Source organism: Barbatula barbatula (assembly GCF_947034865.1).
Source record: "Barbatula barbatula genome assembly, chromosome: 6".
Classification (NCBI taxonomy): Eukaryota; Metazoa; Chordata; class Actinopteri; order Cypriniformes; family Nemacheilidae; genus Barbatula; species Barbatula barbatula.
This window is the reverse complement of record NC_136765.1, coordinates 13,579,029-13,596,753: the sequence shown is the minus strand read 5'-3', so window position 1 is coordinate 13,596,753 and position 17,725 is coordinate 13,579,029. Positions and strand designations below refer to the sequence as shown.

The window sequence follows — 17,725 nt, the reverse complement described above, 5'->3', positions numbered from 1 at the left end:
GATCATTGATTTGTCGTGTTGGTGCTAGTCTGTTGTAACTGGATCGTGAGTAGAAAGGATTTGGGACTTGCTTGTGTGTCTCCCCCTATAGGCCAGGGGCATTGCGTTTCAGCACGAAGGAGATGTTTTTTCAAAGCTTTCATGCAGTAATTAGAAAAAAAATTACTCTTTTTTTTTATTTATTTTTTTTATTTTTTTTATAAACCTTTATAGCCTCAAGTCTGTGTATTTTTTGCATGGAATTTGATTGCTCTCTCATACCATTACTCTTGGCCTAAGGGAACTCCATACTTTATAATACTTTGTATTGGTAGATTTGACAGTTACAGCTGAATGTATAATCAATTTGCTATTATTATTATTATCGTGAGACATTCATGGGTCATTTTGGATGCAATTTAGCATAGAGGGGGTTTAAATTGAATGATGTCAATGTGAAATTAAAATATAGAATGTTTACTTCCTTAATACGCGTTCCTTATTTTTATTGAGTCTGCGAAATCAATGTTAAATGACCAAGTAGCCATCTAGGCTGTAATGCAAACTCAATCATTTGTTTGGGTAGTAGAATGATACAACATTGTAACCTTCAATGGGGCACAATGTCAAGACCATAATGATGATGATAATGATAATAATGGCAGTAGGGCTGAAAATCTTTTCAGTATTTTTTTTGGATCGTTTTGTCTGAATGTGTAGATGATCATTCCGATCTTAAAGAATCCTGTCAGTGGAATGCAAACACTCCTGGACGAAGGATGAAGCTCCTTTTGTGCTCTAACTCTCTTCATCTCTCTCTTTTTTTCCTTTCCCGATCCATCTCTCTCTCTCTTCCTCATTTCCTCTCATTCTCTGACTCTCTATATCTGTAGGTCCAGTCGCGATGCAGCAGCAAGGAGAACATCTTGAGAGCAAGTGGGTGACCGATGTGCGTTATCAGCATTGTTTGCGAGCGTGTGTGCGAGCGTGTGTAAACTCTCACTTTTGGTTTCAGGTCACAGCGCAGTGGACATCACCAAGGTAGCTAGGAGACACCGCATGTCCCCTTTCCCACTCACTTCTATGGACAAGGCCTTCATCACTGTGCTGGAGATGACTCCTGTCCTTGGAACCGAAATCATCAACTACAGAGGTAAGACCTGCGTTCGTTTTTACAAAATGTCAGTAGACCGAAGGCCTTGTGACAGAGTTTAAAAGTCAAACTGAATATATACTGTATTTTATAAACAAAATAAAAATGTATACACTATAGTTGTGGCGCACACACACAGAAACTATGAATGTGTTATATTTTTGTCATGCTTTGAATTTTTTTTAACCAAAAACTCAAAAATAAGAGTCATCCTTTATTTGGCTTTATTTTGACTTTTTTCTATGGAACACATTAGCAATGGATCAAATCTGCATTATTTTTTCTTCTACGGAAGAAAGTAAGTCATGAGTTTGGAGCAACAATTCCTGCCGGTTAATGATAAGAAACGGTTCATTTTTGGTCCTTTCAACGGTACCAAAATGAGTTCTATCATTGGCTTTTGAACTTTTGTGTATATAGGCCAGTAAGTGCTGAAGGCGTATAGTTGCCGTGCTCTCAATGCTTTTCAAGTTTTCAGTATTGCTCTGTTGCTTTTTCATCTTTCATGCCTGTAGCTCCTCGTCTGTCATACATCTAGTCTTTCTTTCATTCCCTCATCTCTCCATTCTTTCAGCTTTAATCTTGTCCTCTGTTGTCTCGCTGACCTCCTCTGAAGCTCTGATACCATTTGCGCTTATCTGAAGACTGATCCTGTGATCAATTTCCAACAGCTGTGTGATTGCCACAACACAAACCCAAGTGTAAAAAAGCTCTGGAAGGTTTCCATTGCTCACACTGCTGAATCTACATGAACATCAGGGGCAGCAGAATTTGACCGCTCCACGCTCATCGTTTTTTATTTTATTTACTTTATGGTCGAAACACCACCGTGGTTTTTATTTCTGGTGGGTCTTCTTTGGTTTTCACGGCCATCACTAACACAGAGCAGCCACCCCTGCATGTGGATGTCAGTTGTGCCACCAAGATGCAGGCTGTGAGCTTGGTATTCATTTTGGTCCATGTGGTGGGGGATTGTGGGATTGCCCTTGTGGTAGTGAAATGTGCAGTGCGTCTGGCAGGGCCCAGCGCAGGTGACATGGCCCCACCGGCACGAAAAGGCGTCTGGCACCAGAGTGGCTCAAGCTGGCGGAAATTGCCTCTCTGTTCTGGCCCTGAAACAAAGGCAGAGACGAGGTCCTTGGCCAGTGCTGGCCACACCCCCAGGTATTGCACAGGTCAGTGAGCACCTCCGAGCATGCCCGATGCTCATCAGAATCCGCTGTGGAAGAGCTGTCTTTCATGTAATTGCATCATTTCACCTCCGGACCAATGAGGGGCGCTATAGAGTTCTCTGCCAACAAGAGGGTGGAGCAGTGAACGATATGAATGAACAGATCTCAACATGACTGAATCCAAATTCACAGAATGGGGTTTATGCATACACGGTGATGACGTACTTCCGCTAAAATCTCAGCCGCTGAGCCACTTCTGCTATCATTGCACTGATGTCATTTTTCATCAAGTGTAACAATGTGTTTAGTAGGTAAACATTACAATTTCAGCGAACCGGCAACACTACAGCTGAACATTGCTATTTGCCTTTGCCATTATGCCTCGAATACGGGCAAAAGTTTACTTAGCTTTTTTCCTATTTGTGAATGCAGCTTTAAACAGAGAGCCTGAAGAGCTTCTTCTTTTTGGTTGTTGAAGTAGGATGTAGTGTTTGGATGATTTGACTGTTGACCGTAATCCTATGTGCATTTTGAAGCGACCGAATTAAAACGCCATTGTTTCCAGTGGATAAGCCAGAGCTGGCTGAAATTTTAGCCGACATACGTCATCGCACCGTTGGTATATACCCCATTGCTTTGCTTAGATTGCATTCTAGTTATACAAAGTATGTGTAAAATACATCATTATTTTGATGTAAGCCGGTACAAAAGCATGCAATATTGAGTCTTTAAAATGCATGTTAGTTCTGAATCAGATAGGGCTGCGTGATATTGAAGAAAATGCGATAATAATAACTTATTATAACTTGCTAAATAATGTGATATACATTACAATAATCCGAGAGATTATACATTACAATAAATATAATAATGCTTTAAATTTGTATAATCATTTAAATGATATTAAACTGTATTTCAAAACGAATAATAAAAAAAACATACATGTTCATATGTATTATTACAGAAAGCATAATTTCCACTTGTGAATGTGAACAGCCATGTTTAACTGTTGCTGAACATCAAAACGAATCTGACAAACCATTGCGGTATGCACGTTTGCTATGTTTCGATCATTTTAATATATTGTGCAGCCCTAGTGTCCGAGATCCATTGCAAACCGCATTGCATTTTTGCATAGCATGAATCCACCTATTGACTATCTACCAGAAATCGCCCTTTATATACCTTTGATATACCATTTTCGACTATTTTGTAAATATAAAATGCGTTTTTGGATCAGCCCATAATGCACTGGAATCTTTTCATCAGCAAACATAAGCTTCACTGATTTTGAGTTGATGCGGATCATGCAGCATTTGGCTGAAACCCCTTTTTGATTTATCAATGGTGAATGGCCTCGTTCTGGAGAGCTTCATTGTCATTTTGCATTCCACATTATTTTCCAGTGGCTGCTACTATAGAAACCAGCAAAAACTCATCAGTCAAAGCAGAATAATACACAAGTCTGTCTAAAAACTATGTGTAATTGGGAATATTCAGACGTAACGTTTCATAGGGGCCGTTTACAGTACATTACATAATTTAATGTATAAAGCCATTGCTTATGACTTAAGTCAGTGAGGTGCGGGCAGCACAATTGTCTAAGGTGTCAACATGCATTTTTTAGAAAAGACCAACCATAGTTTTTTAATAGTAAAGGTGAAGTCACCATGTTTTGGTTTATTGATTACCATTTGTATAACAATATTATTGTTAAACTATGGTTACTATAGTCAAACCATGGTCAGTTTATGTAATGTATGTACATTTATGTAAAACCAAGTATAATATCAACTATGGTACTGTAGTTGAATCATGGATAATTCCCATAAGAGATCAGTTAACAAAAGAAAATTTGTAGGAAAACATAGAAAATCTGCATATAAAGTAGTCAGCCTTCCTAAATGGTTAGTCCTCCTTAGTCTGGTTTAGCCAGTGTTTTCACATAAATACTTTTCAATCTCTAACATATACCAAACCCAAGCAAACATTCATTATACACATTTTCCACACGTCACCTCTTCTCATAAAACCCCCAACACACCTCAACCGTAGTTTCAATCCATCGGTAACCCTGTGTAGACCCTCACTGTTTTATGACAGATAAAAGTGATGGATTTTTAGCTCAGCGCCGGCACAAGGAGACCAGGTCCAGATCAGCGTAAATAGAGGAAATATCCTCACCGAGCCAAGTAATGTCGCTCATAAATTTTTGAAATAGCGTTGTTCACACACCAAGATGGGTGTAAGTTATGAGCGGGGTGTATGTTTAAAAATTTCTCTCTGTCACTTTCACTTCGGTTAATAAAATGAATGTAAAGAAAGATTTATAAATGGACTCGGCCTCTGAGAAGATCGGCCCTTTAGCATAAGCTGAGGACTGTGGGTTCTGTTACTTTCCAGAATTTTCAGCTGATGCCAATTCAGCTTATAACTGCTTTTTGTTATAGACCACAACCGGTATATTGGCGATAGTATTATACACCTCAAGTAAATGATATACGTAAACAGTAAAGTTCTGGGGTCTCATTTATCAACAGTGCCTAGAAAGGTTCCATATTTTGTCCTGCTCGTTCACGTTCACCTGCATGGTTATTTGCTTTTGGAAACGCCTCCAATGAACCATTTATGGTGACGAAACCTCCCTTTATAAATAAATTGTAGTCTGTAATATCACTGAACAGATCACAGTGGTCTTTGAAAACGCATTCTTTGCGCAATGCATGTTTTGCTAAATTTAGTTTTATTGTTAATTTTTTATTTTTAATGTCATTTTTATTTCTATAATTGTTTGAATAATTATATGTACTTTTTTAGTTTGTTTGAATATTTTTTCATCATTCAAACACTGACAGTTTTTCATGACTAAATGTAAATCTAAATGTTTTTTCTTTTCTTTTTTTTCATATATTGTTCTGTTAAGTGGGTCTTTTACATTGTGCTTTCAATAAAAGAAGGTTTGCCAAATTAGAAAAGTGAGATCAGCCATGACACTATAACTACATTTCAAATGATTTCCCATCTGTCTTTTGTAGCTTCTCACCCCAATTATACAAATGTCTAGCTTGAATTCTGAATTTTCAAAACGAGTATTTGCAAACAAAGGACACAGGAAACACACGGTGGCATTTTCTTTTTGTAGTATCACTGTTTCATACGACTAAATTTTTTGCGTAAGCATGTCTCGGAGGTGTACTTATTTACAAACACAATTCTACGTATAAGTACAAGTTGGTAAATCCCACACGTTGTGTGAAGCTGTTCTTACGCACTCACTACACACACACTGATGATAAATGAGGCCCCAGGAGATTGTGCTAGTTTAGGAATATAGTTTAGTTTTTGTGATGGGTACAGTGTTTCTCTTGCCATTGTTGAATTCACAATGTAGCACTGCTTCAAGTGTCTTTTGCTTTTACATAACAGTTAATACCAAATTATAATATTGCAAACAAACTTAATTAAAACTGAATCTTTAATACACAAGTCATTTAGGAAAGTGAAGAAATTACAGAAAATCGAGCCAGGACACAAACTCTGGTCGCCCGATATGCTATTAAAAGAATAGTTCAACCCAAAAATGTAAATTCTGTCATCATTAACTCATCCTTGGGTCATTCCAGTATACTAGTATACACCCTTTGTGAACACCGTTTAGGTAAACCTTGATACGTTTTGTAGTAGTCAGAATGGTCTTTTTGTGGTCGTAGTGTCTAAATATGAGCAGACGTGGGCTTGTTGTACTGTAGCTGCGGGGTAGCGATGCAGTTTCGTGGCGACTGGGTTGTCAGCGCTCTCAGTGATGAGAGCTTGTGTACTCATCGCTGTGTGTAGATAACACCGTACCCATCTGTTTGATCTCCCTATCCAGACACATGCTATATTTAGAGCCTCGTCAGATGTGCTGTTTTAGAGAAATAAGTCTTTTCTAATCAGCCTCCAGCCGAGCCGAGGCCTCATTAGCATCAGCTCGCTCGCCCCTTCTTGTTCTCATTCTTTATTCGCTACACCAGTGCTTTTGCTCTCTCTCTGCTTCCTTCTGGCTCTCCCAGATCTTTCATTCTTTTGTTTTTCCCTCTCTCTTTCTCTCTTTTTTTTCTTTTCATGTGTGGGTGGGCGCTTGTTGCTCCCTCCAGAGATATCAGGCTTTGTGCGTGACTGTGTGTTTGGTGCTCGGAGAAAATGGCACATCTGTGAATCAGGGCACACACACAAACTTCTCTTTATTTTTCTGCCTGCATCACCTCCTCTCGTTCTGCGTCCATCCATTCCTGTTCTCATCAACCATGTGGCCGCATGCTTACATGTGCTTTCTCACGGAGCTTTCGTCGCACTCCAAGTACCGTCATTTCTCAATATGTTCCCCCACTCCTACACCGAAGCAGACTTGAATTGTGGTTTCTATTCATTTCATTCACGATTGTTTGCTTCTGTATTGGAGCTGTAAATTCTTTATATCTCTCGTTTTCTGTTTGTAGATGGAATGGGTCGCGTTTTGGCTCAGGACGTCTACGCCAAAGACAACTTGCCACCTTTCCCTGCCTCAGTTAAAGATGGCTACGCCGTTCGAGGTGAGATGCTGGTATTGACAAATTGTGGATTCCGCAAGGTTTTCTTTTCCGTCTTTCACAATAGTCGTAATAATGTATAACGTCATTAATGTATTATATCTACATACAGTACTTGTTCACCCAGCTGGTAATCCAAAAAATGATCGTTTTCGGAAATAACAGAGAATTTATTCATTCATGGTTATGTTTTTCTCTCAGCTGCTGATGGCCCTGGAGATCGTTTCATCATCGGGGAGTCTCAGGCCGGGGAGCAGGTGAGCTAAACTAACACTTCAGTTCATCAGAGAGACACTAGTATACTGTGTATGTTTGTTCATCACATGTGCACTAAAAACCTAATGCTGATTCCCTCTCACACACAAAAACACACTGGAAATGCTTTTGCACTGCAGGAGGTTTGTGCACTCAGATGGCAAGACAACTCAAACCCAGTGACCATGCTTTAATGAAAGAGAAAGAGAGAGAGAAAGAGAGAGAGAGAGAGGGGGAGATCCCCATGGGCTATCTAAAAGCTGTGTGTGTACAGATTTGGCTATACTTGTTGTGAGGGACAAATGTATGAAAATTCCCTAAGAAATATAGTGAAACATAAAAAACTATTTCTTATATCGGCCAGATTCGTGTTCTACAGGCTTGTGTGTGGCTAGGTTTTGGGGTAGAGTACAGAAATCATTTCCTTTTATGAAAATTATTTTAGTTTGTTGGATGTTTTCAGCAATGTAGACCGTTTCATTGGATGCGTGCGCACCAGACCACCAGTTAACTTCCGGTTTGTGTTTGGCTAGTATCTTATGATATAACTATTCATATTTTACTCTATTGATGTAATATTCATTTATTATTATTTTACTGTATAATAATTGTATTAAATAAACAATTTGTTGAATTGGTCCTGTAGTTTGGTCAAATTTAAACAAACCGTTTGGTATATTGACATCTAGTGGTTTAGCTTGGTATCAGAGTCTAAATTCAAAATAATGGAGAGACAAGTTTAGCCAAGAAACGGTTCTTCTGTTTTTTTTTATTGTTATCAGAAATAATCTAGAGGCGCTGCATTGTTTTGTTAATGTGTACTGGAAGTTAACTGCAGCCGACAAACGTGCGCATGCGCAGTAACGTTCGTTTGTTGTTTTTTTGTGTGTTGTGACGTTAAGTATTGTCTGGCGTGAACTTTGTGTGTTTTTAAAGTCATTATGGACCTACAGAGTGATTCAGAAAAGATACTTGTTTTTTAAACACCTGTATTGGTTTGCTTTAACATCACGGAGGCCTACCACAGAAATGCAGATATGGTGTTCTGTGATAACTGAATGTGTTTCTCTTTGTGTGCATGTAGCCCATTCTCACAGTCATGCCAGGGCAGGTGATGAGGGTAACAACAGGTGCTCCTATCCCATGTGGTGCTGATGCCGTAGTGCAGGTAGAAGACACAGAACTTCTACGAGAGTCTGAAGATGTAAGTTTATCACATAATACATCATTGTCTTTTTCAGTACGTACAATGCTTTACACCCCTAATGCTTTTTGCAATACGTTTGTATTTGTTATAAGTAGTTTATGTATTAGCTAACATAAACTAAGAATAAACAATACTTTTACAGCATTTATTCATCTTAGCTGATGGCGATTTTAGCGTTTACTAAAACATTTTAAAAATCAAACGTTGTAACTGTTAACCTTAGTAAATGCACAATGAAGTAACACAAATAATTAAGACATGATCTAACATCAGTAAAGATTCATAAATGCTGGAAAACAATATTATTCTTTGTTAGTTCATGTTAGCTAATACATTTACATATGTTTAAGAATACAACCTTATTATAAAGTGTTACCAAAGAAGTTACTTAACAAAAATTTAACAAACAAATGTATTTTTTTACTACATCTTCATTTATATACACATGAATTATAGGGTACAGAGGAGCTGGAGGTGAGGATTCTGGTTCAGGCACGTCCAGGACAAGACATCAGGTCAGTGGAACTGAAGACTTTATTCAAAATCTGCCAAGAAGCAGGAACCCCCCTCTCAAGACTTGTTGTCCATTGCAAAACAAAAGTTTAAAGCATTCCCAAATTGTAATGTTCCATCTTTTTCATGTGTTTCATCTCTGCACTTTTGTCTTGCACACACAGGCCTATAGGACATGATATAAAGCGAGGAGAGTGCGTGTTGTCTAAAGGCACTCACATGGGTCCATCTGAGATTGGGCTTCTGGCCACTGTAGGGGTGACAGAGGTGGAAGTGCAGAAGTTCCCAGTTGTAGCAGTCATGTCCACCGGCAATGAGGTACAATACTTTTTTGATCTTCTTTTTCCTTAGTGGCTTCTCCGCAAATACACATTTGAAAGTGTCTGTGTGTTCTGGCCTTCAGTTGTTAAATCCGGAGGATGACCTACACCCAGGAAAGATCAGGGACAGTAACCGATCTACACTGTTGGCCACCATCCAGGAGCACGGCTACCCCACTATTAACCTCGGGATTGTCGGAGACAAGTCAGTGTCCCACCCTAACTAACACACACATGTCTAAATCATTCCACAAAAGGAAAGATAGAAAGTCATATGGGACGACATGAGATATAATTGAACGTTAAAAAAAACGTTTTAATGGAATTGACTTCACTGACCTGACCATCATTTATTTATAAGTGCCATTTCAAACTGCATTGCAGCCCAGACGACCTGCTGAACGCCCTGAACGAGGGCATTAGTCGTGCCGATGTCATCATCACGTCCGGGGGTGTGTCCATGGGTGAAAAGGTGAGTTGATCACAACTTAAGATCTGCGATAGAGAAATGAAATCTGCTTTTTATCTCCGACCAAAACACTTATGATGTCCAGCAGCCGGAGGTCACAGTGTGCTGCACTGCCATCTAGTGTTACTCAGTTTTATGCCACGAAGCGTCATTAGTTAATTTGACCTTTTATTCTGTGTTTTTGCACTGCAATTCTCAGCCCCTCTGCTGTGCTTGAATCCACCCTACTAAAGATCTTTATTTACACGACGTTTGACTTCCTCGCAAGTGCTGTTGGACAGGCTGGAGTAGATCTGTTGTTCTACATGAAGGGGGAAACACAAATACACACAGCCTCGCAACTAAAGTCTCTGTTTCCCTGCAGGACTATCTGAAGCAGGTACTGGATATAGACCTTCATGCTCAGATCCACTTCGGCCGAGTGTTTATGAAACCAGGGTAAGTAATGGGAGGTTAAACAGATCCAGACTCGAATGAAGTCTACGTTATAGATTATTCAGAGAAATGCCCACAATTGGCATGCAACAAAGTGATAGCTTGGTCAGAAATAGTGCTGTAGTTTCTGTGATAAGATTGAAGAAATATCTGGGAAAGGTGTATAGATGTTATGGGCTGATTTAGACTATTGTACTCTCGTTGTTCCATTGATAGAGCATTGTGTAAGCATCTTAAATGCAATAGGTGTGAACACAAGGGAACATGGATACTAATAAAATGTATACCTTGTAATTTACTGTAAGTTGCTTTGGAAATAATTGTCTGCTGAATACATACATCAGTGTTATTGTACACATAAAATCCAATAGAACGATCAGTTCTATTTATTGATTTATTATTTATTCGAAATTATTCAATATGACCATCAAATTTGTGTCTATTCAAAAAGTTTACATCTGAAATTTGAAAATGTACCCTATTTAAAAAATAATTATAGGGCTGATGCAGAGTAACCACGTCTATAAATTGGCCGATCAGACTCTGTTATAAACCTGCTTGATAAACAGTTCTAATGCGGATGTCTTAAGCAATAAAAGCTCCATGATCCATCCGTGGATGTAGAGATGAGCAACAGTTAGGTCCATAAATATTTGGACAAAGCAAATGTTTTGTTATTTTAGCTGTGTATCAAAGTGTACTCGTGTAACAGTTTTATAATGGATATCGTCATAAAGTGCACACTCTCAGCTTTAAGAGCGTATTCACATCCAGATTAGCTGAAGGCTTTAGGAATTCGAGCCCTTTAATATGAAGCTCTCCCCTTTTTCAAGGGACTAAAAGTAATTGGACAGTTGAATCAAAAGCTGTTTTATTCCAGGTACAGGCTTTTTCTTAAATCATTTCTTCATAAATGAAGCATGTTAAAGGTCTGGAGTTGATTCTACGTGTGGTGTTTCCATTTGGAGGCTGTTGCTGTGAACCCCATGAGATCTCCATGCAAGTGAAACAGACTTTAGTCAAAAACACAACGAATCCGTCAGAAAGATGGCGGAAACTTTAAGAGCGGCCGAATCACCACATTGGTACATTCCGAGAAATAACTAACACACTGCCGAGCTCAGCAACAAAAAAAACCTGGGGGTCCATATTTACATTTACAAGATTGTGAGTGTTCACTTTAAGACAATATCCATTATAAAAATTTAACTCGAATACACTTTGATACACAGCTAAAATAACAAAAAATGTGCTTCTGTCCAAATATTTATGGACTTAACTGTATATATTGATGTCCTCTCTTCTCTTTTTTTTTTCATAGTTTGCCTACCACATTTGCCACCTTAGACATTGACGGTGCCAGAAAACTGATTTTTGCCCTTCCAGGTATTTCTTGCTATATCTTTGTTAATAAAAAACGTGTGTTTGTGAATGTGAATGAATGGAGCATTTTGTTTGACTGGCAGAAAGTGTCTGTCTGACCTACTCTTGAAACTGTGTAACACGCACACAATTGACAACACGATACTCTGTTGATATTATACATTTACTTTTACTTAAAAACATTACTCTTTCTAAGTAGTAAGCCCACCTCCTGACCAGATATATAACTAAATAGTATCAGCTCGCAGTTCTGAATACCTTCGAACCCGAGCCCCACACTTCTGCTCCATGTCTTCCTGCCTGCCAACTCGTCCGATCAGCTTCCCCAAGCTTGCCCCACACCCAAAGCCCACTGTGCTCCCACCTTTTACCTACAGAATTCGGGTGGTCGAGGCCGTGGTGACAGTGGCAATTTCTATATTCCCCTTCAAAGGTAATTTCACCTACAGAGACACAGGGGCGACTCTACTGGAGGCTGTGCCCTTGAGTGACATCGAGGCCAGCAGACTTCCTGTGCCCCCTCCCACACGTGGAAGTAGGTGCTCTTAATTCAAGAAATAAGCCCTGTCCTCAGCCCAAGCTCAGAAAACGGAAATGGACTTCAAATTTGACACAAAACCCTAAACTAAAGGGTTTTCTAAACCAAAATAGGTTTGAAAAGAAAATGTCTCTATTAGTTTTGGCACATGGGAGCAGTGTGTTATCATTATTGCAGACATAAGATCCCAAACTATTAAAAGCCTTGACTTGTCTAACAACGTCACAAGCATAATAAAATGAAACATCAGCATTAGAAAGAACTAATATTTCTGCTGGGATTATCAAATGTGACGCTTTCTGTTCTGTTTTCTGAGAGAAATGCTTTGTGCTTTTCTTTTAGGTCTATGGCTATACGTGTAGCTGTTAGTTCTGTGGCAACTTCCCCAAGCTTAATGTTTGTGTATGTGATGTGGCTTAGTGCTATGAAACGGCTGTTTGTCTGTAATTCTTGCCCCTTTTATTCTTGTAAATGCTTTCAATGGTTGTACCTTGTATCTGACACACACTTCTGCCTAGTCTTAGTCAGTAGTGTGGTACACCTGTCTAATTCAAAGAGGAGACTTGGGGAGCTTTCACACAGGATACGTTTTTGCATTTAAAGACAAAAAGCACGGACCACAAATGTTTCAACTTGCATGTTCAAAACAACAAAAGTGATTTGTTGTATTTTGTCGTTTCAACCGGGTTGCCTTAAAGTTTTGAGTTAATTCAACTTAAAAATATTAATCAACTCAATGAATCTTATGCAAACTCGTTGTGTTGACTAATGTATCGGAGATACTCAGGAGGTGGAAGGGTCTTTAATACTTACCGTAGGAGAAAGCGTAACTGCTTACATGGATCACGTGAGGCACCCTCAACCAATCATATAATGGCAGTAACGTCAGTGGCCAGAGTTCACAGTTTTACGGCAGTCGGTAACAGTTTCCCTTGCAATGTTTCGCTTGGATTTGTTTGTTCATATTGTCAATAAATATTGCTCAAGAAACATACTGTTGGTCATCCTGATATATTTATCGTTTAAAATAGACCACATCACCGTAATTTATTTGTTGAAATCTGGAAGTCATAGAAACCTTACCTATATATTTATTTATTTGTTATTTTACCTTATTCATTCAATTGCATTGCCATGATCAACGCAACAGTCACAAGTCATTACATTTCAAATGTAATGAAAAAATAATTATTGAAACAACATTTTATTTTCAACAAATATGCAATATCATATTTTACATTACTTATGTCCTTTTTTCATAAATTAGCATCTGCGTCATATGCATACATGCAGTTTTAGTTATTTCAATTCAAGTGTTTTCATAACTTCTAAAACATGAAATCCCCCATTCAATACTATTAAATTCTATAATAATGCCATAAGTGATTCCTGCCTGTCGCATCATCTGGTACTCAGCCTTCTCTTAAAAAATAACATTTTAATCATAGTCAAATCTGCATATCGTTCCCAACGAAAATATTGTTTGTTGTGAAACATTGTTGTTGAACATTAATGGACAGGCAGTCGATTCCTTAAATGAATAGCTGTTTCCTCACAAAAGCATTGTAATGAAGCTTCTCTTCGATTGACATCTATTCAAAAGAAACTGCCTCTGGTTTCCGTTCATGCGTGCCGGCATTAGCATAAGCAGTTGTGCGTTTTTGGCCAAAGGTTATTGGCTTTCCTTCTAAAAGGGCTTTGCCAATATGTTTAAGTGGAATTAACTCAAAATGGGGTGAGACTTTGAAAGAACAGTGAGATGTGACGTAACAGTTATCGTCTTAAAACCATCCATGCGTCCAAATACTATATACTGGCCGAAAATACAGTACGAGTCACGAATAGTATGTCTGAAACCTCAGTATGCAAAGCAGTAGGCGAGAAATGCCTGGATGGTCAACTGCTTCAGCTGAGATTCGTGAGTTTGGATCGGATGGACACTTTCAAAACTAAATCAAATAAAATTGCAGAAAACTTTAATGTGGATGTACGTTTTTAATGTAAGTGCCAATAATTGAATTTGTGTTGACTTAATTGTTTTTATCAGCACCTACAAGAGCATATGGGTCAACTAAAGACAACTAAACATGGTGGATGCAGTATGTCCGAAATGTAGTCATACTACTCCCACTCATACTATATAGAACGTACTGTTTTAATGGTCGATAGATAGGTACTTATTCAAGTTCAGTACCTACTGTGACAGTATGTGGTTTCCGACGCAGCAAATGTTTGTTTAGATTAACATTAAAAAACAGTGCAAGTGGAAACAAAATGTGTCTTGTGTGAATGGCACCTGATTGTATTTTTACACTTTGTTCATTCGATTTGGACAAACCAGAGTTGGGTTCATTTCTCTCAGTCCTCCTTTCATGACAAGCAAACGTTGTCAAAGTTGCACTTGACTTCTGTAAATTACGCCAGAAAACTTGGAAACTGTACTTGAGTTGACTTAAAGGGAAAATTCTGCCATGAATTACTCACCATCGTGTCATTTCAAACCTGTATGTGTTTCTTGCTTCTGAAGAACACATAAGAAGATAACTTGAACGATGTTGCTGACCAAACCACGGTGGTTTCCATCGACTTGCATTGGTTTTGTGTCCATACTATAGAAGTGAAAGGGTACCACCATTGTTCGATGACCAGTATTCTTCAAAATATCTCATTTTGTGTTCTACAGAAGAAAGAAAGTCATTCAGGTTTAAAATGAGGTGGGTGAGTAAATGATGACAGAATTTCAGTTTTTGGGTGAACTATTCCTTTAATCATTCCCCTGTTCCCCTTTTTTAAGAGGACTTGAACACCTGAAAAACGGCTTTTACACCAAACAAATAAACCAAACTCTTTAATCTCACATGCATTTGGGTCTGAACCAGAAGCTTTAGTGTGAAAACACCCTCAGCGGCATTTATGGCATATTTATTAGGAGTCAAACTGGATTCAGGTCTACCTCCCCTGTGATACATTAACGCCAAGCCTAATTTGCATAAAAAACCTGACAAACATGTTGCAAATACAACTACACATACACACCATTCACATTGAATGATTCACAACAGTTTTGATCTCTTGTACAGACCGGCGCCAATACCCCAAAGCCTAGATCTCTGTTCCTGTACAGTCACCTCAACAGTTATCTTTGCTTTCTCCGTCAGGTAACCCAGTGTCAGCTGTTGTAACCTGTAATCTCTTTGTCATCCCTGCATTAAGAAAAATGCAGGGGATTTTGGACCCAAGACCCACCATCATCAAAGCCAGGGTAAACAAACTGCAGCTTTTTTTGTTTCATACTTTGTGGATCTGTCGCACTCGGATGTCATTATTGCGCCCTTTTCTCTGCAGCTGTCCTGTGATGTTAAGTTGGATCCACGTCCAGAGTATCATCGCTGTATACTGACATGGCATCACCAGGAACCACTGCCCTGGGCACAGAGCACAGGTATACAAATCTGATTACTAAATATACGTTTCTCCTAAATTCGCATCTACGGCCTCTGGCTAATCTGTCAAATTTGAGTAGGTGGAGCCACAGGTCACACTCACTTATTATGTCATTGCGTTGGACCAAGGGCAGTGTTTATCAGCCAGTGTAAAGTTTTCCTGAAAGTGTGCTAGGAAGCTCATTTAAACTGAATAAACCTAAAGACGTCTTTTTTTGAACATATTTGGTTTTAAATTGTGTCACATCTTGTTATTTAAGTATATTGTATAACAAATTAAATTCACACATGTGATATTTGGAAACAAATGAGGAAAAGTAGTAACCTGTGCACCAACTCAATCATCAAGGGAATTAGATGCTTCATGGCTTAGTTTATTATATTGAACGTAATCTATTGTTTGCAGTTTTGAGTCAGACTGCCAGACTAAGTTGTTGGCAAGACAACTTTATGCAAGAACATTATTCGCCTCTAGTTTCTGGTTTGAGAAGCTTCTGCAGAGCATATTGTTCCTGCCCTGAACCATCTTTTTTATTGAAGCATGTGGAAACGGGCTGGATGGCGCATCAACTTTTGCTCCAGCACTTGGCACCCTGTCGGTGGAAAAAGGGGAACGACATCAGAATGTATTATCGTCGTTCCCTTGAGCAAAGCTCTTGGGCTCGTTGTGCAGTATTGCATAAATTGCTTTGTATAGAAATAGTCTGCTAAATGGTGAATTAACCCCACATTTCTCTTATTTTCAGGAAACCAAATGAGTAGTCGGCTAATGAGCATGCGCAGTGCCAACGGCCTTCTGATGTTGCCTCCGAAAACAGAGCAATACGTGGAGCTGCACAAGGGCGAAGTTGTGGACGTCATGGTCATTGGGCGGCTATGATGTCGTCTTTAGGGGACAGACCAAGTGAAGAGCAAGAAAGTGGTGCATGTCCACATATCATTACTATTCTGTAATATGCAACAGCACAGCTAGTTTTTATTGATTTGGAAAAAGTTGATCCAGTATAATCAACGTTTCAAATGAAAACGAATACGTGAATTAATGAAAATAGGACTTGGAAGACATCATAGTATTTCAAAGAGAGAAAATATTATACCTTTTAAAGTGAGAATATATATATATATATATGAAATATAAGAGATTTATTCTGTAATATATTGTTATAATTATTATGATTATTAATATAATGATGACTATTATCATATTAAGCAACTCTGTTCTCTTTCATTGCAATTGCTTTGTGTGTTCAATGCTAGAACTTATAGATAGCGGTAGCATTTTAATAGACAGCTGTTGGCGCCTGTCACACATCCATCAGAAAGCTTATTTTCTCATCGGTAGAAAATGTGCCACTGAGGGATGAAAAAATCTTAAAACATTTGAAAACAGAGACCCCTTTGGATCCCTGACATAAACGTGGATCTTTTCATCTCTCCTCAAAGTGCACCAAGGTGACCCAGCTATCTTTCCCTTTAGTATTATATGCTCCATAAAGATTTCATTATGCTTCATAAAGGGTTTACAAAACCGCTTTGCTTGTCGTTTAAATTGTGAGTCGTGTTTATGTGCGCAGTGCCAAAAGCCAGGGCTGTGGGGGGTGAGGTCTTGTGGTTATGGCTGTGAAAAGCAGTGGGTGCTACTGGGTAACACAGATTTTGTACAGATCCTCAAATCCTCAAACGTTTTGCAAATGATAACCAGTCAGTGAACTTCTGACGGGTCTGTGTAAATTCTATGCTATTTAAACGCACCCAGAGACTTATCCTGTGCTACAGGCTACCTTGGTCTGGAGCAGACTTCGTAATAAACTGGCCCTCATAGCTCTACCCTTATTACTCTCTATTTTACCCACTACCCTTACATTTACACTCGCCCGGCCCACTCCTAGAGGCTGAGCTTCCTGGAAACATTTATTTCCTTACCTTCGAAGATGAAGACAGCTTATTTAAGTGCTGACAGCCTTTTTAAACGAATTACATAAAATGTACAGTCAAAAAAACGCAAGAGTGACATTGTACAGATAAGTGACCAACACTACCGAGGCATATACAAAGGTATTGAGATGATATTGAAAAACTCTGTACTATAATATCATTTTCTGTAATACTGATCTAATGCGAGAATTAAAATTCTTGATCATTATGTAAAGACGTGGTTCAGTTTCTTTATTTTTTAATAAACACAAAGCTGATTAACGTTCTAGTTCTCTTTATCTGTCATTTACTTTTTTATGTGTAAAATGTAAGGGTGTGTCATTATGGTAACTAATAATAAAGCATTTTTCCAGTT

The 17,725-nt window shown here is 38.6% G+C and overlaps 1 protein-coding gene across 2 annotated transcripts in view; it reads left to right on the top strand.

Annotated features, from left to right (window-relative positions):
- Window positions 1-16,512, top strand: part of gphna (gephyrin a) — a 68,546-nt gene extending 52,034 nt beyond the window's left edge. Inside the window, exons 10-23 of one of the 2 annotated variants that reach the window (XM_079458233.1) lie at window positions 873-915; window positions 995-1,132; window positions 6,783-6,875; window positions 7,074-7,129; window positions 8,212-8,331; window positions 8,791-8,849; window positions 9,012-9,165; window positions 9,251-9,372; window positions 9,552-9,639; window positions 10,001-10,074; window positions 11,393-11,457; window positions 15,151-15,254; window positions 15,338-15,434; window positions 16,182-16,512. In XM_079458233.1, coding sequence (XP_079314359.1) covers window positions 873-915; window positions 995-1,132; window positions 6,783-6,875; window positions 7,074-7,129; window positions 8,212-8,331; window positions 8,791-8,849; window positions 9,012-9,165; window positions 9,251-9,372; window positions 9,552-9,639; window positions 10,001-10,074; window positions 11,393-11,457; window positions 15,151-15,254; window positions 15,338-15,434; window positions 16,182-16,315 — 1,347 coding nt within the window. In that variant the 3' untranslated portion in view covers window positions 16,316-16,512. The remainder of the gene's footprint in view (window positions 1-872; window positions 916-994; window positions 1,133-6,782; window positions 6,876-7,073; window positions 7,130-8,211; window positions 8,332-8,790; window positions 8,850-9,011; window positions 9,166-9,250; window positions 9,373-9,551; window positions 9,640-10,000; window positions 10,075-11,392; window positions 11,458-15,150; window positions 15,255-15,337; window positions 15,435-16,181) is intronic. The other variant, XM_079458232.1, reaches the window with a different exon arrangement.
- The last annotated feature ends 1,213 nt before the right edge of the window (window positions 16,513-17,725 follow it).